The 23,009-nt window shown below is 47.9% G+C and overlaps 1 protein-coding gene across 1 annotated transcript; it reads left to right on the top strand.

Moving 5' to 3' along the window:
* The first annotated feature begins 19,280 nt into the window (after positions 1-19,280).
* Positions 19,281-21,605, top strand: LOC123068203 (flavin-containing monooxygenase FMO GS-OX-like 8). The gene is made up of 4 exons (XM_044490688.1): positions 19,281-19,933; positions 20,015-20,250; positions 20,379-20,789; positions 20,887-21,605. The coding sequence occupies exons 1-4, from the start codon at positions 19,354-19,356 to the stop codon at positions 21,133-21,135; spliced, it is 1,476 nt and encodes a 491-aa protein (XP_044346623.1). The 5' UTR covers positions 19,281-19,353; the 3' UTR covers positions 21,136-21,605.
* Positions 21,606-23,009: the final 1,404 nt, after the last annotated feature.

The following is a 23,009-nucleotide window of genomic DNA, read 5'->3' as shown; positions in this document are numbered from 1 at the left end:
CGCTGGCTCTTGTTCCGGACGGCGCTGTGCACTTTGCCGTACTTATATATTGCCGACTGCCAGGCAAAAACTGGTAGCAGCGCCCACAGAGACATATATTAATGCATAATATATTTGCTTTTGATTATTATTATTTGAAACTTGCTTTTAATTATTTCATTTAATCAATTTAATAGAGAAATCAGTCTGTATCTACAACACTAAATAAGAATATATGAAAATATACCGTGACATTAATAAGCTTGTTAATGTGACAACGCGGTGTGGGCTAAACTGGCTTGTTACATAATACTTTTCTAAAAATAGAAAAAGAAAAGTTCTATATGTACATGTCGCTACCTCGTTTTCCAACTCACTGCACCTGTCCTCTCCAACGTCGTCGTTTAAAGTGGCAAATGGGACAGAGGAGTGACTGGGACGGCTGATTGATGATGGCCAAGATCGTCGACGATCATTACGACGAAGAATACCATGGTGTCTGAGCATCGACAACCAGGAGGCCTCGCTTCTGACTTCGGCAAGTTTTGGCCCTCATTTATATGGACCACGTACGATTATCAAGATGTTTAGGGCTTCATGCGTTTCGTGCTTCTGATAGTATTATGCGAGCCCTTTGCGTCAGTTGTTCGAAAAAGTTGAGGTGTGTGTGGTTTTTGCTCTGTTTAGTTAGGCCAATAGATCAACTTTCTTGTTTTTTGATTTAAGGTTGATCATTGTCTTTGTAATTAATGGCCCCGTAGGGAAAAATTGTAATGGTTTGGCGATGTACTAATGATTAGTGTACTCTGCTTTTAGATTGTAGTACTATTTAGGGTTTCGATGATCCATTTTGAATGGATCTTCTAGAAAGGACCTATCTTTTAAAAAAACTATTTTTTGCAATGTAGACATTTATGTTCATGAATTCACCATGATATACATCATTTGTTATTTTTTCGTGATGTTGGACCTATGAGATCATACATGGATACTAAGATTATTTGCTTTGATTGTTGTATGCCTTCCTCCCCAGCGACATGAGGGTAGCACTAGGTTTTCCATGGGGGCAGCTCTCTAGCATTTTTTCTTTTAAGGAGTATAAACCATAGTAATTTATCTTTACAATTCATTTGCACTAGATTCTATGGGAATATATTTTTATCCACTGAATTCTCTTTGATAGAATCTTAAGTTCTTTCGCACAATCTAGCATCATTTCACCCCCTTTAAATCATAAGACTGCATCAAATTCTTGCATTTTCCTTTCTCTTTTACCCTTCGATTTCTAGGCAGTGACTAAGAAAATATTCACATACCTGCAATTGGAATCATACAATCACAACAAATGATTCAAGAGGTTAGGAAGTTTTTCTACAAGTTTTGGAGGAAACCAAACATGAGGCCAAACCTAACAGGAAAAAAAAAATCCTTTGACTGTTTCGATGCATCTTATGTCTTCCACTAACTATTCTCTCTTACTAATCAAGTAACATCCAATCTCTGAAATTCTCTTTTTTCTCTTGTGCACCATCCAAAATGAGTTTTTTTGTAAGATCTAACATGCCATGACATTCGTCCTGCAATTTTACTACTATTATATTTGAGAGTCCTACCTTCCAAATGTGCCTACCATGTGTTCATTTATTCTTGCGCCTTGTGGTTTTTCAAAATACAGACACCTGAATTGTATATTCACGCAACATAAACTTTCCTATAAAAGACAATAAAACCATATCCACTACTTGTTTCAATACTCTATTGGAGATATCAGTAACCTAAGGTCTGACAACAACAACAGGAGTGTGACCTAAGGATTTCACATTCCATTATTACCCTTCAATAAATAAATTGCACATGCTTGTTGCATTGGTTGTTCTTCATATATTCGGGGACGGTCACTATACATAGCCAAAGGGTTTTGTAGTGTGGTACAAGTGTCGTCATCACATGAGGCAAGTGTTATTTAGACATAATGTAATATTGCAGTTCATCGTCAGGTGAGGGATACCATCCGCCCAAGCGATCCTGATATATAAGAAAGGGTGTGGCTGAACCCCGATGGACCTACACCCCACTATCTAACCATCCATATTTGTGTTGAGTCATATTTGTTAGCTAATATTTATTCAAGTTAAGAATTCACTGAATCTTCTATTTTATTTGTTTGTCACAAACGACAGAACATATGAACACGAATTTTTGCAGGTCGATATAGATTTATTATGGTGTTCAGAACTATTTTCATAATTTTCTGGTATACTGGAAACAGCCAAAAATATAAACAGATGTTGGTGCACATGAGCATAGAAAGAACACTCTTGTGGACTGCGCCATAAAGCATCTTTTAGATGATTGCAGTGGTGCGAGGCGGTTCCATAGGATTATCATGTAAATATAATTTTTAATTAAAGTTCATAATTGTAGAAAAGGGTACAACCATCACTACCATACTTATTTCTGAACTCTAGGAACATTTTAGTGGCACTAGCACCACAATGCACTAAAAAAATTAAAGTGATGAAGTTTGCAAGACTTGTGCAAGATAATTCATGGCATCAGTGGCACTTGAAGAACAGCCTGCTGTAACTGTAAGTTCTTGCGGTGCGGCACTGGCGGTGGGGTGCTGGAGCGTCCACGACCTTGATTATGTGGGCCCGGCGCTACCCACGGCGACGGAGGACTCACTCCAACATGGTTTCCTTCCGTATGAGCTGCATGAACATCATAGATTAATAAACTATACACAAAACATGCATAAATCTGGCCATAGTATACATTACTACCACAGTGCTACTACAGTACATCACAGATTAATAGAGTACATACTCACCTTGGTCGGCGGCTGAGCATGGCAGGGAGTAGCATATGAATAAGATAACTAGGATTGCCATGGCAGAAGAAACGGAAGCTCTCTTCATGGCTCGTGCGACAACAACAAAGAAGAATTCCGTACGGAGCTGATTTGCCTGCCTTGTGCGGGTTTAATATTAACTCATTGGCTTACACATATATATAGAGAGAGAGAGATCAGAAGTTACCTGCCTACTCCGAAGAATCATCGTTGATGGAGGGAGGATTGACCCAGATCTCTAAAATCTAATCACAATGAATGCAATTAATGCTTGATCTCTTTGATATTGTACTAGTTATACAAGTATTTTTTTATGCAATTATACTAATTATAAAAGTATCTATCTTCAGTCAGTATTAATTTCTTTTCCAGGGAATCATTATTAAATTTTTGAGATTTATACCAGTCTAAAACGTGGATATTCTGACGTGGAGATTTGTGGAGCGTGCAACCTAGCATATATATTTCTCACATATACCCAAAAAAGTTTGTACCAGCCACAACCTGATAAATCTAGTTAGGAGCGCACGAGCCATGTACTAACTGAATTACATGTAGCCAAAACCGAAGCTAATTCAAATTCATTAAGTACTTTGTTAATCTGTGTTGTTGTACTACTGTACCACTACAGTTTGTTTGTCATGAATAGTACGATCTCATCAATATGATTACAATTTTAACAAATCATTGAGCTGTAGTATGTTGAGTAGCATGCTAACCATATCATCGCCACAAGTAACCACGGGGAGACAAGTTAATAAGGAAAAGTAGTAGAAAACTAATATATCTGTCCACACACACAGAGCTCACAAACGATTTTGCCACCCAAGTGACAAGAATGTATGCTAGATCACGTATATAGCGCACAAATTCTGGAGTCACGCATTTGTTTTCTTGTTTAAATTGCCCACGTCTTGTACTTCTACAACAAGGACGTTTGCAATCCTCAATAAGACTGAGTCGCTGCAAACAATTCCATTTTTACAAACTTGCCACTCTTTAGTGAAAGGAAACATAGGCATGCAGATCTCCATGATTTCTATGAGCGGAACTCACAGACTTTACATAGTTAGAAGAATAAATTAAACTTAGTCATTTCAAACTGCATTTCCATGAATTTTCACATGGGTCAACAACCATCTTTGGAATGTAAAACGTAAGTGAAGTAAATAAATTCAGTGTTGTCAAGTCACTGGGTTGCTTCTCTTACTGTGACAAGGAAACATATTGCTCTGCGGCTTCCTCACATTTATCTCAAACAGGTCGATAAGGGAAAACTTCTCGCTAGGCCTTGGAGAACCAAGAGTGAACCTTGATTCTGATAAAATTATCTTTGTTGGCTAATACAACATTATCTTGCAATCTGACAAGGATGAAATTAAAGCTCCAATTTTGTGGAATGAGGGAAGTCCGTATTTCAACCCTGAATTGACACGAATGTCCAAGAAACAACCCTGAATTTTAAACTAAGTTAGAACCCTAAACTTTTAGAATCATGCAACTTTCAATCCCGACTCTGGTCAAATGGGGTTTTTGATCAATTCGACTGATTTTGACTAGTTGACCTGCCCAATCAGTGTCCACATCACCAGCCTACTTTTTTTTTACCGAAATGTATAATGTCCAAAGACAATTAAAAAATTCTGTAAAATGAACACTACCTTGATGATCATATTGTGAACATTTGAAACTCTTTGCCAAACGTATATAATGTACAAGGAAAATATATATTCATGACCGTTTATTGAAAAGGGCAAAAGCTTTGCTACATTCACTAATTAAGAGAGAGTTTGAGTTTTGTACATGCCCAAAGGCCACCCCACCGGAGACATAAGCCTACTCTCGTGGCATCAAATTACTCAAATGCGTAGCACCCGCCTTAACCCAAATACAAGCCTCCTCATGGATCCTATAGAAGATGTATCCCATAGTTGCGAATTTGTTGTTGAAGACCCTTGCATTGCGATCGTTCCAATTTTTCCATATGACTAGTATTGCGATTGAAGCCATACCCTTGTGGTTGTCATGATTTCCTTACATGAAGTGGTCCCACCAAGTGAAACATTGTTGATGCCCGCCCAAGAGTTAGCATCGAAGCAATGGTGCCCATGTCAATCACGGATGGAGGCCCAAACTCGTAGGGAGAAGTGACACTGGAACATCAAAGTGGCGTCCGACTCCATGGTGGTGCTACAAAGAGGGCATAGTCCACGGTTGAGCATTATCTACTGGCCAGCTAGTCCACCATCCACACCCGGTTTAGAATGATTATCCACACGAAGAATCTGCACTTAGGGCGAGGCCACACCTTCCACACTGTGGTCTTCAACCTTGTAGTAGTTTGCCCCAAGAATTGAGCCTTGTAAGCCGATGTCATGGAATAGCATCCAGACGATGTCAATTTCAAACAATGGAGTCCAACCTATCTTTGACGAGTTGTACGCGGGAGGTATAGGACATAAGCTGAAAGAATTCCTGCAGGTGTTGCGTAGTAAGCCCGCCAAACAAGTCAATACGCTGGTCCCAAGCATCGCCAAGAAGAGCCCCTTTCACCCTAATTTTTCCCTCTTGGAGATGTTGAAAATGGAGGGGGCAATCTGCCTTGGCCGCATCCCATTAACCCAAGGTGAGTTCCAGAAGCTCTCCTTGGCCCTGTTGCCAACTGTGATACTAGTGAGCGCGTGGAAAAGATCCATGTCCGAGTCATCACATTGGTTGCCGGAATCCACCCAAGTTCCCTTCGGTGCAGCCCAATCGAGCTAAAGCCACTGAAGGCGCAAGGCACGCGCGAACTTGCCCAAGTGTAGAATCCCAAGCCCCCCAAGGGCAGTAGGCCGACACACCACCTCTCATTTTATTTTGCATTTTCCACCGAAAACCTTGTCCATACCCGCCCAAAGAAAGGCTCTTATGAGTTTATCAATGAACTGCAACACCCCAACCGGAATGTCAAGCGGGGTGATATAATAGATCACCACGGCCGTGAGCACCACTTTAACCAAATTAGCGCGAGCAATGGTGGTGAAGTATCTCCATTGTCATGGGGGGAGTTTAGCCGCCACCTTATCTTCCAAGTGTTGAAAGTGCAGCCTCTTGAAGTGCTTAACCGACAAAGACTGGAATTGGTTGCCAGGAGGTTTTTGCAAGATATCGTCAAGGTCGATTTCCCCACACCTATAGGCGCAAAAAGGGACTTCTGGAACATTGTCATTAGCCCAGTGACCTCCCCAAGTTTTTTTAGGATGGCATCAAGAGCGCGGATGTCCTCCTTGATAAGGGCCATGAAAATGGCGGCGTCGTCCACGCAGAGGGATGAGCGGAAGTGCTCCCCTCACCCCCAAGGGGTACAACTCCCCACGCTTGGCGGCCAGCTGTAAGAGACGTGCGAAGGAGTCGATCGTGATGAGAAGAGAAGCCGAGAGAGCGGGTGTCCTTGCCTAAGCCCGCAGCCGTGCCAAATTGGGTCGCCATGGACGCCATTGAGGAGGATACGCGATGATTAAGTTGAAAGGAGCGCAGCAGTCCAGTTATGGAAGAGGGAGGGGAACCCACACTGTTGTAGGAGGTCTAAGATATAGTCCCATCGCCACCGAGTGGAAGGCCTTCTTTTTGTTGATCTTGAGGAGGATAGAGGTTTTTTTACGGTGCAGCCAACGCGCATAGTTGCAAACAAACATGAAATTATCAGGTATGCTCTTGGTTTTGATGAAAGCGCTTTGTGCGTTCAAGATGAGGGTGTACATGTGAGGGCCAAGTATTATATGGAAGAGGAGTCCCCAACAGTGTGGGAAGTACCCATGTACTTATATGGAAGAGCAGTCCCCAACAGTGTGCAACAAATGGGCAGTCCCAGAATAGATGCATTGCAGTTTCCTCAATGTTTTCTGAACATAGGGCACAATTATAGTTCTCCACGTACATGTTCTTGCGGTTCAGAAGATTCCTGGTATTGGTACGATCATGCAGTAGTAGCAAGAAGAATATCTTGTGTCCGAGTCTACAGGAGGTACCCCAGAGCTGCTTGAAGATGTTGTGAGGAGAACTGGCACCAATCAAAACTTTGTACATGTTCTTGGAGTAGTGTTTGGCTGCTCAAGAGTATATCCATTGATCTTCCACATTTGGCAGAGGTCTGTCAACAAGGCTAGTTTGGAAGATGCTAAATTGGTGAAATGCTTCATGTGATAGTGCTCTGCAAAATAGGTGTTCAATTTCTGGTAATGCTTGTACCCTTTGCAGGGAAGCTTCCTTGTTAATTATTTATGAAAGAGTACAACTCATAAGGGAGCACATAAGAAGATTGGCATGGTGGAGAAAATATATTTGATGAGAATGAGCTTATCTCCTGTAGATAGGAGAGTGGAACATCCCAATAATCTACTCTCAATTCTTTTCAATATGGGTACAAAGTCTTCAATTCATGGTTTGCTAAGGCTCAGGGGCACACACAAGTCTGCCAATAGCTTTATAGACCGCGACTTATTTGTGTTCTTTCTGAACTAGTTTACACTCAATGGAATCGTTGATTCAGACATAGCAACACCGAATGAACAAACAAATCCATGCGATACAACTAGTACCAGTGTCGCCCCAAAGAGAAGAAGAACTAGTACCAGTGGGGCAAGTCAAACGGACTGTAGTAAACGTTGAAATGTCTGCAGTGTCCTACATCACACATGGCCGCTAGCAGGAGGTACGCCTGCTGCAGCTACCGGAGGAGTAGGAGGAAGCGGCGGCGGCGACGGTGGCGGGTTGTCGCTGCAGTTAGGGCAGTGCTCCTTGGGAGCCACTGTTAGAGAATATGTTTCCGTAGCATCTCAAACTCCTTTCCTTCTCCTACTCAAACTCCTTGTAATCTTCCTTGTACTCCAAGCTTGGCTTCGGCCGCATCAATATAAACAGAACCGCGGCTCCCCTCGAGGGAGTAGGAACGCTCATTATCTTTCATGGTAATCAGAGCCACCTCTTCTCCTACATCTAGCCACAAATCAAAACCCTAGAACCACATATCATCGTCTCCATGGCTTCTTCGTCCGGCGTCGGCCTCAACCTCGGATCGCCGCCATCTGAGAAGCTAGCAAGAGGAAACTTCATCCTCTGGAAGACCCAGGTGCTCCCAGCCCTGCGAGGTGCGCAGGTAACCGGGCTCCTGGACAACTCTGACGCCGCTCCACCCAAGACTGTGGAGATCACGAAGGCGGACAAGACGACGGCCCTCGAGCCGAACCCTCTGTACGGGCCCTGGATCGCCAAAGACCAGCAGGTCCTATCATATCTTCTCAATTCCATGTCTCCAGAAATCCTTGCGCAAGTCGTCGGGAAGGACTCCACCTATGAGCTCTGGACGACGGTGAACAATCTCTTCGCCTCGCAATCACAGTCCCGGATCACCAATCTAAGGATCGCGATCACCAACACCAAGAAGGGCACAATGTCGAGCTCGGCGTATATGGCGAAGATGAAGAGCCTTGGGGATGAACTAGCTGCCGCTGGTCGTCCCGTCTCTGATCCGGAGATGGTGGACTACATACTCGCAGGACTCGACCGCGACTACGACTCCGTGGTGGCGGCGATCGGCGCTGTCAAGAACACAATCACCGCCGATGACCTCTTCGCTCAGATCTCCGCCTTTGATCAGAGGATGGAGATGCTGGGAGACTCGTCTTCAGGCGGGTTTCATTCATCTGCCAACGCCGTCTACAGAGGTCGCGGCCAGTCCCGTGGCAGATCCCGTGGGCGAGGAGGAAGAGGGCGCGGCTGCGGTGACCGCGGTGACCGCGGTGACCGCCAGCCTTCTCCTGCAAATAGAGGCGGCGGATTCAGAGGACGCCCTCGACAGCAACAGCAACAGCAGGTACACGAGCAGCAGCATGACTATCCTGAGTGCCAGATATGCTATAGACATCATCCAGGAGGTGCACGTGTCTGCTGGTGGCGCTATGAAGGGAATGATCAAGAAGAGAAGGAGGCGCATGCTGTCTCCTATGGCGTGGACACTAATTGGTACGCAGACAGTGCAACAACAAATCACATCACAGGTGAACTTGACAAGCTGACAGTACGGGAGAAATACAACGGAGGCGACCAAATTCGCACGGCAAGCGGTTCTGGTATGAATATCACCCACATTGGTAGTTCAATTGTTCAAAACCCCATGAAACATTTGCACCTTAAAGATGTCTTGCATGTTCCTCAAACTTCCAAAAATCTTGTTTCTGTTCATCGATTCACCCTTGATAATAATGTTCTTATAGAATTCTATCCTTACTTTTTCTTGGTTAAGGATTTGAGCACAAGGAGAATCATTCTTAGAGGACGGTGCGTGGGAGGCCTCTAGCCACTCATATCATCATCATCATCTTCGTGGTCCAATAAACAAGCAAATATTGTCACCAAGCCATCATCATCAAGGTGGCATAGTCGATTAGGTCATCCATCTTCAATCATAGTTAAATATGTTCTTAGCAAAAATAAACTCTCTTATGAGAATAGTGTTGAGTCAGTTTGTGATCTGTGTCAACAAGCAAAAATTCATCAATTACCCTATCCCATCTCTACTAGTGTGTCTACTGCTCCTCTACAACTTATATTTTCAGATGTATGGGGGCCAGCCCCTACTTCAGTTGGGAGATTTTCTTACTATGTAAGCTTTATTGATGACTATAGTAAATTTACTTGGATTTACTTGTTAAAGAAACGGTCTGATGTATTCCAAGTCTTCATCAATTTTCAAAACCTTGTTGAACGCAAACTGAGAACTCCGCCTATGTCTTCTAGGCATAGCCGGTCCCAAGCCCGGGTAAAGGAGGAGGGTTGTGATAGGCTTGGCGAGCCAACGTAAAAACCAGCCAGTCCCATAGGTATGAAACCCATTTGAGCGAGAATAGTACTAGGATGGGTGACCTCCTAGGAAGTCCTCGTGAAAGGGTTTCATATCTAAGGGTTGTGATAGGCTTGGCGAGCCAACGTAAAAACTAGCCAGTCTTTTGGGTATGAAACCCATTTGGGCGAGAGTAGTACTAGGATGGGTGACCTCCTGGGAAGTCCTCGTGAAAGGGTTTCATATCTAGCCTACCCCAACTTGTTTGGGATAAAAGGCTTCGTAAGTAAGTTGAACGCAAACTGAGCTCCAAGATCATTGCTATGCAAAGTGACTGGGGTGGTGAGTATGAAAAATTGAACTCTTTCTTCCAAAAACTTGGTATTTCACATCATGTTTCTTGCCCTCATGCTCACCAACAAAACGGATCTGCTGAAAGAAAGCACCGTCACATAGTTGATATGGGGCTAGCATTGCTAGCAAATGCATCCATGCCACTCAAATTCTGGGATGAAGCATTCTTAACCGCTACATATCTTATCAATTTGCTTCCTAGTAAAGTCATCAAATTTGAAACACCCATTACACGACTCCTTGGTGTCACACCCAACTACACATCTCTTCGTGTTTTCGGTTGTGCATGTTGGCCCAACCTCAGACCCTACAACACACGCAAACTCGCTTTTCGCTCCAAAAAGTGTGTCTTCTTAGGCTATAGTCCCATGCATAAAGGAGTTAAATGTCTAGATGTTCCTACTGGTAGGGTCTACATATCCAGAGATGTAGTTTTTGATGAGTCGGTGTTCCCTTTTGCTTCCCTTCATCCCAATGCTGGTGCACTTCTCCGCAAGGAAATCCTTCTTCTTCCTCCACATCTTCGGTCTTTTGATCATGGGGGCGACAGTTGTACTAACCAAAGTGATGATATTCCTGCTGGTATTGGTTCTTCTCTGTTGCCTGTGCAGGTCCCTGGTGAAAACGGCGCTCAAAATGATCAAAATTTTGAAAATCAAGCTCAAGATCATCTTATATTTTATGCTGAGGAAGGAGACGAACCTGGCACAGATGACGAAGCTGATCCGGGGGCGCCCGCAACTCCTGTTCGCGCGCAGACCTCGGATCCCGCGGCCAAATCAGCCTCGGATCGCGCTCCCACCAACCGCAGCGCTGATTTAGCAGCAGGCGGGACCAGCTGCGGGGTCGGCTGCGGGGCCGAATCCGCCTCGCCCAGCGCGCGCCACTCCCACGCCGCCACCTCAGTAGCAGGCGGGACCAGCCGTGGGGCCGAATCTCCCTCGCCCAGCGTGCGCCTGGAACCGCGGTCGGGCGGTCGATCCGCTGTGCCGGCTCGGGCGGTTGGCACCCGTGTGGTGGACACACAGGCGGCCACACCAACGGCTACATGATCCTCTGTGCAGGTGGCGCCAGATTCGCCTGTGTCATCACATGCAGCTTCCTCGGGATCTTCTGCGGCGAGTGCTCCTGTGGTCCAGCCAGCAGTTTCTTCACGAGTTATGACTCGATTACAGAAAGGTATACGAAATCCTAAAATAAGAAAAAATGGGACTATACCGTATGGAATGTTGTGTATTTCAGGAGAGCCAACAACATTGAATAGTGCACTTGATGATCCTAAGTGGAAGAAGGCAATGAATGAGGAATATTCTGCACTTATGAGGAACAAGACATGGCATCTTGTACCAAATCAGAAAGGTAAAAATATCATCGATTGCAAATGGGTTTACAGAATTAAAAAGAAGGCAGATGGCTCCATTGACAGGTACAAAGCACGTCTCGTTGCAAAGGGTTTTAAACAACGTTATGGTATTGATTATGAGGACACTTTCAGTCCCGTTGTTAAAGCTGCAACTATCAGACTTGTGCTAGCCATTGCTGTATCCAAGGGTTGGAGTCTACGACAGCTAGATGTATAGAATGCGTTTTTGCATGGCATTCTAGAAGAGGAAGTGTTTATGAGACAACCGCCTGGTTATGAGGACAAGAAGTCACCACATTATGTTTGCAAGCTTGACAAGGCACTCTATGGTTTAAAACAAGCACCCAAAGCATGGTACTCCAGATTGAGCTTACAGTTGAAATATCTTGGTTTCATTGCCTCCAAAGCTGATACATCTTTGTTTATTTATAACAAGGCTGGAGTAGTCATTTTTGTGCTTATATATGTTGATGATATCATAGTTGCAAGTTCTTCACAAAATGCTATTAATGCACTTCTGCATGATTTGAGCTCAGAGTTTGCCTTGAAAGACCTAGGTGATTTGCATTTCTTCCTAGGTATTGAGGTCAAGAAAACTCAAGATGGAATTGTGTTAAATCAGGAGAAATATATCACTGAGCTTCTGTCTCGCATGGGGATGAAGAATTGCAAGCCAGTTCCTACACCTTTGTCTTCCTCAGAAAAACTTTCAGCATATGAAGGTGTGCCACTTCAGGAGGAGGAAAGTACAAGGTATAGGAGTACTGTGGGAGCATTACAATATTTAACTCTCACACGTCCAGATATCTCATTTGCTGTCAACAAGGTTTGTCAATATCTGCATGCACCTACTTCTGCACATTGGTCAGCTGTCAAGAGAATTGTGAGATATGTAAAGCATACTATGGGAATAGGACTCCATTTCAAACGGTCTAATTCCTCTCTTGTGAGTGCATTCTCTGATGCTGATTGGGCAGGATGCAGTGATGACAGAAGATCAACTGGAGGCTTTGCAGTATTTTTTGGGTCTAACCTTATTTCTTGGAGTGCTAGAAAGCAAGCCACCGTGTCACGGTCAAGCACAGAAGCTGAATATAAGTCCTTGGCAAATGCAACTGCAGAAATCATTTGGGTTGAATCACTTCTTGAGGAATTGGGAATCAAAAAGAATCGTACCTCATGTTTATGGTGTGATAACTTGGGAGCAACATATTTGTCCGCAAATCCTGTGTTTCATCCAAGGACAAAGCACATCGAAATTGATTTTCACTTTGTGCGAGAAAGGGTTGCAGCCAAGAAACTTGAGATACGGTTTATTCCCTCCAAGGATCAAGTAGCAGACGGCTTTACAAAGGCATTGCCATCAAGACCATTTGAGGAGTTCAAGAGTAATCTTAATCTAGGATAGTTAAGATTAAGGGAGGGTGTTAGAGAATATGGTTCGGTAGCATCTCAAACTCCTTTCCTTCTCCTACTCAAACTCCTTGTAATCTTCCTTGTACTCCAAGCTTGGCTTCGGCCGCATCAATATAAACAGAACCGCGGAACGCTCATTATCTTTCAGCCACATGCCCTACCGGAGCCGGAGGTCTCGGCACGGGCCTTCCACCTGCATACACATGCATAGTAATATCGGTTGGCACATCGATCGATCACAACAGAGTTCAGTGAAGATGGAGATCATCTCATAGTTAATTACCTCCATGGACAAGCTCAACGTTGGCGGCACACAAGATCAGTACAGCGGCGATGACCGCCCAGAACCGGGCCGATGAGGAAGACGATGCCACGGGTTTCAACATCTTTGGTGTTAACTTGGATCGTTCTGGAAACGACTGTATGTGGATGCATCCTTGTATATGTATATATAGGCGTATTGTTTAATTTCTACTGTAGCAACTAGTGTGTAACCACTTATGTATGTATGAACGCATGCTCCGGCATGGAGCATAGCAACGACGACTGCACGCCATCAACGAGATGGGCGTTTCCACATCTAAGAGTGTTTCAGAAAATCGCATGACAGCTAATACGTAGGTACCAGCTGTAGCATAGCTTTGGAATGATCAGGCTGCATAATCACTCGTGGAAAAATTGCTGCATATTACAGTCCAGCAACAACAAGTAGTAATCCCGGCAATATGAGAGGAGTATTGCTATGCACACATTGACTTGCAGCCGATGTTTGCATGACGCCACGGTTAGAACCGTCGATAGATAGCAAAAATTGCAGCTCAGCCGTGTTGGGCAATAAGCCGTGGCGTGCCCGGGGCGCGGTGTGCGCGTGCGTGCGTGCAGTGGCCGCATCGGGTTCGGCCCGTGGCAGGGCTCGGGTGCGTGCGTGCGCGACCGAGTGTAGGTGTGTGTGCGCGTGAGCTCACGTGTGTGTGCACGGGGCCACGCGGTTCTGTTAGCGAGCAAAGGGGAGGAGTAGACCGCGTCGGGCGCACGGGGTGGCCGTGGCGATTGCGTTCGGGCGCGATGCGCGGGCGCGGCCAGAGCGCGCAGGACGTGGGGGAGTGGGTTAGCGAGTAGGTGCGAGGCGTGGTCTTGCAGGTCGGTGCTCGCGGGTATAAAACCCTAGATCCTCCCTGTAACTTGTTGACACGGTCGAGTTCGTGCTCGAGGAAAGGAGAAGGCGTACATGCGCCGGCAAAATCCCTGTGTCCACTGTCTCCTCTGATCATCTTCTTCCTCCCGCTTCTGCTGTTCGTGCGCAGAGAGAGAGAGAGCGAGGTAGAGCTAGGTCTAGCTAGGGTTCGGGGGAGAGGCTCTGGCAACAACATTTGGCATCAGAGCGACGGGTTGAGGGAGCTCGCCGACGGTGATGGCGCTGGTTCCACACGGCGGCGGCACGGGCAGGTCGGTGTCCATGGGGATGCCGATGCTCTCGCCGGACGGATACACTGTGTGGGCGATCAAGGCGCAGGCCATTCTTGATGCCCACACACTGTGGGAAGCGGTGGCGCCGGGCGACTCGCTGGTGAACAACAAGTGCAAGACGGCGAGGGCACTGATCTTGCAGGGGCTGCCGGAGAACGTGTTGCTCTCGGTGGCGACGAAGCCCACTGCCAGGGAGGTATGGGACTCCCTGTAGGTGCGGTTCGTCGGTGCCGAGCGGGTGCGCGCGGCGAGGAGGGCGACGCTGCGCGGCGAGCTGGACCGGATGAAGATGGAGGAGGGAGAGCTGCTATACGCGTACGCCGGATGGCTCGCAGGCATGGCGGCGCGGTTCGCAGGGCTGGGGGAGACGCTGGGGGACACGGAGCTGGTGAAGAAGCTCCTGGACACTGCCCCGGACCGCCTCTTCCCCGTCGTCGCCGGCATCGAGCAATTTTGCGTGCTGGAGGAGCTCACGTACGACGAGGCGCTCGGGCGGCTGCGCGCATTTGACGAGCGTGTGCGGCGCTGCGGGCAGAGCAGCGGCGAGCGCCAGGACGGCCAATTCCTGTACACTGTGGCGCAGTGGCGGGCGCGGGAGCGGCGTCAGGGCAGAGCTCGGGACGACGACGACGACGTGCGCAGCGTGGCGATGCGGGACGGCGGCAACAAGAAGGGCCGCTGCTACAAGTGCGGCGAGCGTGGCCACTTCAAGCACGACTGCCCGGAGCTGTAGAGGGCACCGGCGGCGGAGCGGGCGCTCATGGCGGACGTCGACATTGAGGACAACGGTCTCCTCTAAGCCACGGCTTACGGGGAGAGTGTCGGGCAATAAGGCATGGCGTGCCCGGGGCAACGGTGTGCGCGTGCGTGCTTGCAGTGGCCGCGTCGGGTTCGGCCCGTGGCAGGGCTCGGGTGCGTGCGTGCGCGACCGAGTGTAGGTGTGTGTGTGTGCGCGCGCGTGAGCTCACATGTGTGTGCACGGGGCCACGCGGTTCTGTTAGCGAGCAAAGGGGAGGAGTAGACCGCGTCGGGCACGCGAGGTGGCCGTGGCGATCGCATTCGGGCGCGATGCGCGGGCGCGGCCAGAGCGCGCGGGACATGGGGGAGTGGGTTAGCGAGTAGGTGCGAGGCGTGGTCTTGCAGGCCGGTGCTCGTGGGTATAAAACCCTGGATCCTCCCTGTAACTTATTGACACGATCAAGTTCGTGTTCGAGGAAAGGAGAAGGCGTACGTGCGCCGGCAAAATCCCTGTGTCCACTGTCTCCTCCGATGATCTTCTTCCTCCTGCTTCTGCTGTTCGTGCGCAGAGAGAGAGCGAGGTAGAGCTAGGCCGCTAGCTAGGGTTCGGGGGAGAGGCTCCTGCAACAACAAGCCGCAGGATTTAGTATCGTGCTCTAGTCGGCTTACGAAACGCCGTGCCCATAGTAGTTACAATAAGAGAGTGGGATTCCAATTCGATGTATCACCGCTGGCTTTAAAAGAACAACAGGCTGCCATCAATAAAGAGCAAGTGGTTCACCAGCTGAGACGGCAAGGACGATTTTTAGCACGCACGGTAAGCCCTCTGCTACCACTAAAAACAAGTATGTGAGAGATTTAATCTCCGACTTGAACACCCAAACTTGCCACCATTGAAAACAACCAAGAAAGATACTGAAGAAACCATACTCGTAATAATTGAGCCCCAGTGAGCACATAATCTCAATTTGATCATCACTACCTCCAAACTGCCATACGACCCTATCAAAAGCATTCATAGACTGCATGTTGATGAATTGCCGATTGGGCGCAATCCCTATATCCTACCTTGGGTTGCCAGTTTGCCGCTTATGTACCGTAGGCACCTTAGATCACCAACTTCGCGTTTCTCATTGACAGAGTGACCAAGCGAGTGGGTCCACAGGGAGGGACGCATCAGTTGCGGAAAACCAATTTTGATCAACGCTCAGTTATCTACTTTGCCGATGGATGTGATGGATCAAGCTTTCATCATGTCTTAAGTGAACAATCGTTATGTTTCACCCGCTTTTTGCGGTTCATAAAAATGTGAGTGTCGCTGTCCTGGCCAGGGGGTCCTCCACGTCGGTTTCCGGCATGATGGGCCGAGCTGTGGACCTCTAGGACGTTTCTGGAAGATTCCAGATTACATGAAGATTCCAGGAGACTTGGTGTACAATTCGATGATATTGAAGCCGTGGAGGACTCTGCCTCCACCGAAGTAGCCGACCTAGTTATGTAAACCCTGTGACCCCCGTATGTTATATAAGCCTGAGGTTGGGCTCGTCGTAGATCACATACAATCTCTCGGTACATTAGCTATACTTTGTACACAGTCCAACACAATAAACACAAGCAAAGCGTAGGGTATTATCTCCTATGGAGAGCTCGAACCTAGGTAAAACCTCGCTCATGTTACCATCCCGCCAAGTCGCCTAGCTAGGACACCCTACCAAGTGATATGCCGGATTTATTAGCTCCGATGATAAGCACTCATATGCTAGAATAATATTGGTAGTGATTAACCGACCAGGAACGAAGGTTGATTCTTCCCAGGTTATCTTTGACTTTGGAAGCAATCTTATAGAGCACACTGAAAAGGCTAATGGGGAGAAATTAAGTCAGAAGAGTTGGACTCAGTACCTTCAAGATCGGGACTAACACTGTATGGTTGATTAACTTCCCACTTTTAGCTGACAGGCATCAACCTTAGTGGGCTGGCTAGTTAGGCCTTTTTCTTTTCTCCCTTTTAAAACAAGATCACTCCATCTATATCCTAATAGCTCATGATATCGCGCGGTGCCCCAAAATTTTTGAGGTCATGTGCCACCCTCATCGACATGCCTGCATTCACACCAAGCATTGGCCATCCTTTTGATTCTATACTTTTTCGGAGGTTAATATAGGCACTAATAAGCTATATTCATTTTTACCGGACACTGGAAGAGTCACCCTTGTGGGCCATTGCATGTTACTCTATTCTAAGATGCACACAACCAATTGTTTTTCCAACTGAAGGTCCCAAAGTTTTTACAGAAGGAAAATGTGGCATGAGCTTGGCAATATTTGAAATTCCGGCAACTATTAGCATGATAACTACAACACTTACCATACATGCACACAAATATCAAGAAACCTAGATAATAGTTTGGACAGCAAGACAATGCCTTCAAAAATGGTGCAACATTGATTCGACATTGTTGTCGGAACTCGCCAGTGAAAGCTAGAACACAAGTTACCTTGATAGTGCCCACCTATGGAACTCCACGACAACACCCCTCATAAGTATGAAATGATGTGCAAGTACTGTCATTATAGATGAACTGTCGGCCGATCGGCGCTACCTAAGTCTGGCCGCCAACACGATGCTCATCTGCCACTACTTCTGCCGGAGGAGTAGGAGGAAGCGGCCGCGGTGATGGTGGCTTGTTGCAGTTAGGGCACCCCTTGTGGGGACGATGGTTCTCTGTGGTGGGAGCCGGAATGATATAGACCCCTGATGTCCATTGATCACAGCAGAGCTTAGTGAGGGTATATATGGACAAGCTGATGCTTAATTACCTCCCTGGACAAGCTCAACGTTGGCTGCACACAGGATCAGCACTGCTACGACCATCGCCCAGCACCGGGCGGACGATGAGGAAAATGAACCGTGAGTGACGCTATACTCCAAGCCAATGCAATTGAATGAGCAGCTTTTTTTTATGGTAACAGATTCTTTTTTGCGGTATTTAGGGTTAATTGATTGAGCAGCTGATCGGTTGATTCTCCCATCTGCGAGGAATAATACAGTCATGTGTACCTAGCCGCCGCCTCCAAGAACCCTAGCTTTTTGCCTCCCACCGGCGCCGGTGCCGGTCCATCCCGTCTCAAGTGGCCGTATGGCCATGGAGGCGGAGTGGATCTCGGCCCTTGTCGGTGGGAGGGCTCCGTTTTTAGATCTTTTTTCGAGCTTTGTTAGGATTTGTGTCCTGCTCAGAAAGGCGAGACGGTGGCGGCTCCCTGAAGATGGAATAAAGGTCTCTCCGCCTAGCCCCCGTTCCGGTGATGTGTCTTGCATCGTCGGTGGGCGTGTAGAGTTGTGTCTCCGGCGGATCTGTCTTTGGTGGATTTGCTCGGATCTGTTCGTCGTTCGTCTTCGTTCATGTGTTTTCAGGTTGGATCCTTTTGATCTACACTTTTCATCCGCGGCGGTTGCTGTTCTGGTGCGTTGGTTCTACGGGGCCTTAGCACGACGACTTCCCGACTGTCTACTACAACAAGGTTTGCCCGGCTTCGGCGAGGGAGGGGCGATGACAGCGGCGCGCCTTCGGCTCGCTTCAGTGCTTGTAGTCGTCGCTAGGTGGTCTACGGATCTGGATGTAATTTTTATTATTTCTAGTTTTCGTTGTACTACCATGATTGTTTGAATAGATTGGAAGTTTTTCCCGAAAAAAAAAGATTGAGCAGCTGATCGATCCATATTATACAACGCTCTTTGTGTGTATCGATCATATTATACAGGCCTTGGTTGAACGACATTCGTTTGTAAGCTGGACCGTGACCACATGGGTGAAGCCCACCATGCCTGTTGTGACTCAGAACTTAAGCCCACAGGAGGAAAAATACAATGCAATGGCCCACAAGATAAAACAGGCCTATAGGCCCTATACTAACATAGGTGAGGTCACCTGACTGAGAAGTATCACTTGACTGAGTTTCAGACAGACCCTTCGGGAAAATAATGTGGCGTGCATTATCTAGCCACATCCTTATAGAATTAGTTTTTGTTGCCGTGTGTGTTGCTACAGCCAATCATTTTAGCAACATTATATAAGTTGGAGTAGGTAAAACACGCTCCCTTTTTGCAAAGATATATATATACAATTGTCAATAATGGTACTACTTTATCTACCATATGCTGCAACCACTATCTGAATGATGATGTGCAATTATTGATCAGAGTGGAGGTGGGTGGAGCACTGCTCGTCCCGGCCTGCCGGACTCCAACATGGTTACTTAAAGGACGTGAATATATATATATGTATATGCGGCACAAAATTCGTGGCAGGAACAAATCAGACAGCTGCTCCACACCTCCCCGGCCGTGACTTCTCGCCGATCCACATGGATACGGCCTGCGGCAGCAAGCCGCCGCAGTCGAAGAAGGTGTGCATCATCGGAGCCGGCATGGCCGGGCTGGCCGCGGCGCGCGAGCTGCGCCGTGAGGGCCACGACGTGACGGTGCTGGAGCAGAGCGGCGACGTCGGCGGGCAGTGGCTGTACGACCCGAGGACCGACGCCGATGACGCGCTCGGCGTGGCGGCGCCGGTGAAGGTGCACAGCAGCATCTACGCCTCGCTCCGGCTCATCAGCCCCCGGCAGACCACGGGCTTCACCGACTTCCCCTTCTGCCCCAAGAGCGGCCGCGACGACCGCCGCTTCCCGGGCCACCGCGAGGTGCACCTGTACCTCAAGGACTTCTGCGACGCGTTCGGGCTCATGGAGGCCGTGAGGCTCAACACCAGGGTCCTCCATGCCGCCATGACGCCGGCGTGTAAGTGGGCTGTGAGATCCATGGACCTCGGGATCGGGGAGTGCGATGGTGCCGACGGGAAGGAGTTGGACGCGTACGTGGACGAGGTGTTCGACGCCGTTGTCGTCGCCAGCGGCCACTACTCGCAGCCAAGATTGCCAAGCATCAAAGGTAAGTGTAAAGCAACGCAAGCTCCACGGACCAAGCATGTTCCCATAATCGTTTACTATAAAGAAGAAGATGTACGTACAGGCATGGAGACGTGGAGGGGGAGGCAGATGCACAGCCACTCGTATAGGGTGCCGGAGCCGTTCCGCGGCGAGGTTGTGGTGGTCGTCGGGTGCGGGGATAGCGGCAGAGACATCGCCATGGAGATCCGCGGCGTGGCCGAGGAGGTGTACATCGTCGCCGGGTCCATGGAGGCGGTCACCCCAGGCTTGTCCAAGGTGCTGGCCAAGTACAGCACCAACCTCCATCTCCGACTTGAAGTACGTACACTTCACAAGCGGTCCCTCTGTACTGAAATACTTGTAGTTAGGGAACTTGTACAGAGGTAGTAGAAGAGAACCAATATAGTAGTATAATGCACCATTCATCGATCCTGGCCGGCCTGCAGGTGGAGCGTCTGTGCGAGGACGGGCGGGTGGCTTTCAAGGACGGCGGCGGCTCCAGCTCCAGCGTCGCCGCCGACACCGTCATCTACTGCACAGGGTACAACTACTCGTTCCCGTTCCTGGACACGGGCGGAGCGGTGGCCGTGGACGACAACCGCGTGGGCCCGCTGTTCGAGCATGTGTTCCCGCCGTCGCTGGCTCCGTCACTCTCCTTCGTCGGCCTACTCAGGAAGGTATTCGCGCCTCGGTCCTTCGAGGCTCAGGCTCGCTGGGTGGCCCAGGTGCTGTCCGGCAGGAGGAAGCTGCCGACGGAGGAGGAGATGCTTCGGTCCGTGGAGGAGTTCTACCGCGCCAGGGAGATCGCCGGCGTGCCCAGCAAGTACACCCACGAGATCCGCTCGCTCAAGTGCTCGGTACGTACGGTTGTATTGTAACCATGACCACGCCGCCAAACTGCTGGTGCTGGATGGATTCGCTAACCTAACCATCGCTGCTTTGATTGGCATGCAGTACGTGGATGATTTCGGGGAGAAGTACTGCGACTTCCCTCGTCAGGAGAGGTGGCAGTACGAGCTGCTGAGGTCGTCCGTGCACGACATGATGGACAAGTTCGAGACCTTCCGAGACGACTACCAGGACAGCGACTCCATCCGCAAGGCTGTGCAGGAGTGGCATCTCTCTTGTCTGCAAAGCTCGTCCAAGGCTGGTTCTGAGATTTCGAGGGCCTGGGCGAAACAAGAACCTGGTGCCTCTAAATAGGAACATTCAAATTATATGGATCGAAGAGAGTAGTGGGAACCACTAATGTTTCGTGTAAGGAAATCCGACAACAAGGAGGAGAAAAGCCTAACAAAGAAAACCCACGAAGCGTTTCTTTAGATTGTAAATAAATGAAGCTAAGCCGGCCCATGAGGCGAAAGACCTCCTGAGTCTGCAAAACATCTGGAGCACACACATAGCAGCTTGGGGCAGCAGCTCATTCAAAAACCAACATCATCCAATCAATTCAGCCCGGTTCACCAGACGTGTAGGCCACCTCTCGGAGCAGTGGCCCGTTAATAATGGGCTGACTGGCAGACGATGTGGTGGCACGGTAAAAGAACCTAGCCATTCTCAATTTTCTCAACAAAAAGAAAAAAAAACCTAGCCATTCTCAATGGGAACCATGAGATCATTGGAACGTTTAACGAGCACATCGAATAATCCAAGTGTCAAATCATTCTGGGGCCTCCTAGCTAGCTCAGTTTAGCTGATTTTTTTAACAAGGTGGGCCACATATTGATGACATGGCTAACTATTATTGTGTCAGCTATGAGATTGACTATACATGATGTGACAACGGTTGTTCGGACGTACTGTTAACCTTGCTCTAGAGAGGATATCTTCCAGCAGAGCTAAAAACACATATAATAAGCTATGTGATTATATGTGTTCACTACAAAAGCAAACCCTAAAAGACAAGAAGCTAGCCAAAAATAATCTTCTTAACCCCTACCCCTTTTACTCTATAGATCTCTTCCTGTCTCTCCTAACTAAGTTTAGGGAGAATATCATACAGAAATCAATATTAAATGAAAACTTTGTGGAAACCATATTTTCAAGTTTCAAAAAAATCTGTAACGAATCCTACGTTGTGGATGATGATGGATGTAACTATTCTCTCTTGATACAAGGCCCCTGGCACGCGTGCAAGAAAAGCAAGTTGGTAATACAGATTCAATGCTAGTCGCCAGGCATATATAACGAATCCTATGTAACTCTTATCTTTTTTTTCTTTTTGAAAAAAGCATAACTCATTTTCTTTCCTTGTTCAGTGAAATCGAAGTAGCTACAAGTGCCTGTTGTCGGGAAACATACACGTGACAGAGCCACGTGTTGCCGGTTGCAGTTTCAGGTATTTGATCGCTTGTTTCAATCGTCACATGCACAGAAACACAACAACAAAGAGCTACACACATAATAGGTTAAACAAAATATGTACGTACAGTGCTGATCTTCCAAGGCTGCATGCATCACTCTCATGTAGAGGCCGGGGTTATCCTTTTTTCTAAAAAATACATACAGTGCTGATCCTTTATTCAAATCTCTGGCGACTATGGATCGTGCGTGCGTGCGTGTATATATATATACACATGGATATACACGGAGCGAGGCGGTTCACGCGTAAGGGTCGACGTTTGCAGTGGCCTCCAGCGTCCTCCGGTGCGGCGCACGGGCAAACGTCCCCGGCGGCAGCAGCAGAGACGAAGCGGTGACCTCGCCGTAGCCGCAGCCGGGGCAGCTCGTCGACTTGTTGACTGAGGCCGTGGGCGAGGGAGGGTATCGTCCGTGACGACTTCCGTCCAGAGCAACTGCATGGGAATGTTACTGCATGATCTCGTGTCTCTGGGTATATATGAAGAGAGTAGGAAGCAACAAGAGATGAGTAGTCGTTTACCACGGCCCGCCACCGCCAAGCATGCCAAGGAAAAAAACATGATAGCCAGCACGGCTACGGGGCGAGCGAGGGAAGAAGAAGGCCGCTCCATGAATGATCCTGACCCAAGGTTTCTCACTCGTTCTCCTTGTGCGTGGATTTATAAGCAAAATGGTAGATAGCTAGTTGAACTAGTGGAGCACCACTAACTTGTAAA

The sequence above is a fragment of the Triticum aestivum genome, chromosome 3B (genome assembly GCF_018294505.1).
Source record: "Triticum aestivum cultivar Chinese Spring chromosome 3B, IWGSC CS RefSeq v2.1, whole genome shotgun sequence".
In the NCBI taxonomy this organism is placed as follows: Eukaryota; Viridiplantae; Streptophyta; class Magnoliopsida; order Poales; family Poaceae; genus Triticum; species Triticum aestivum.
Note: the sequence above shows the minus strand (reverse complement) of the source record. Positions and strands in the feature narration are given on the sequence as shown.

What these genes read in the sequence shown, in the direction of transcription:
- LOC123068203 (XM_044490688.1), top strand. Translation starts at nt 19,354, where the DNA reads ATGGATACGGCCTGCGGCAGCAAGCCGCCGCAGTCGAAGAAGGTGTGC. An exon ending in AAGATTGCCAAGCATCAAAG is followed by an intron (nt 19,934 to 20,014) that starts GTAAGTGTAAAG and finishes ATGTACGTACAG; the next exon opens with GCATGGAGACGTGGAGGGGG. An exon ending in ACCTCCATCTCCGACTTGAA is followed by an intron (nt 20,251 to 20,378) that starts GTACGTACACTT and finishes GCCGGCCTGCAG; the next exon opens with GTGGAGCGTCTGTGCGAGGA.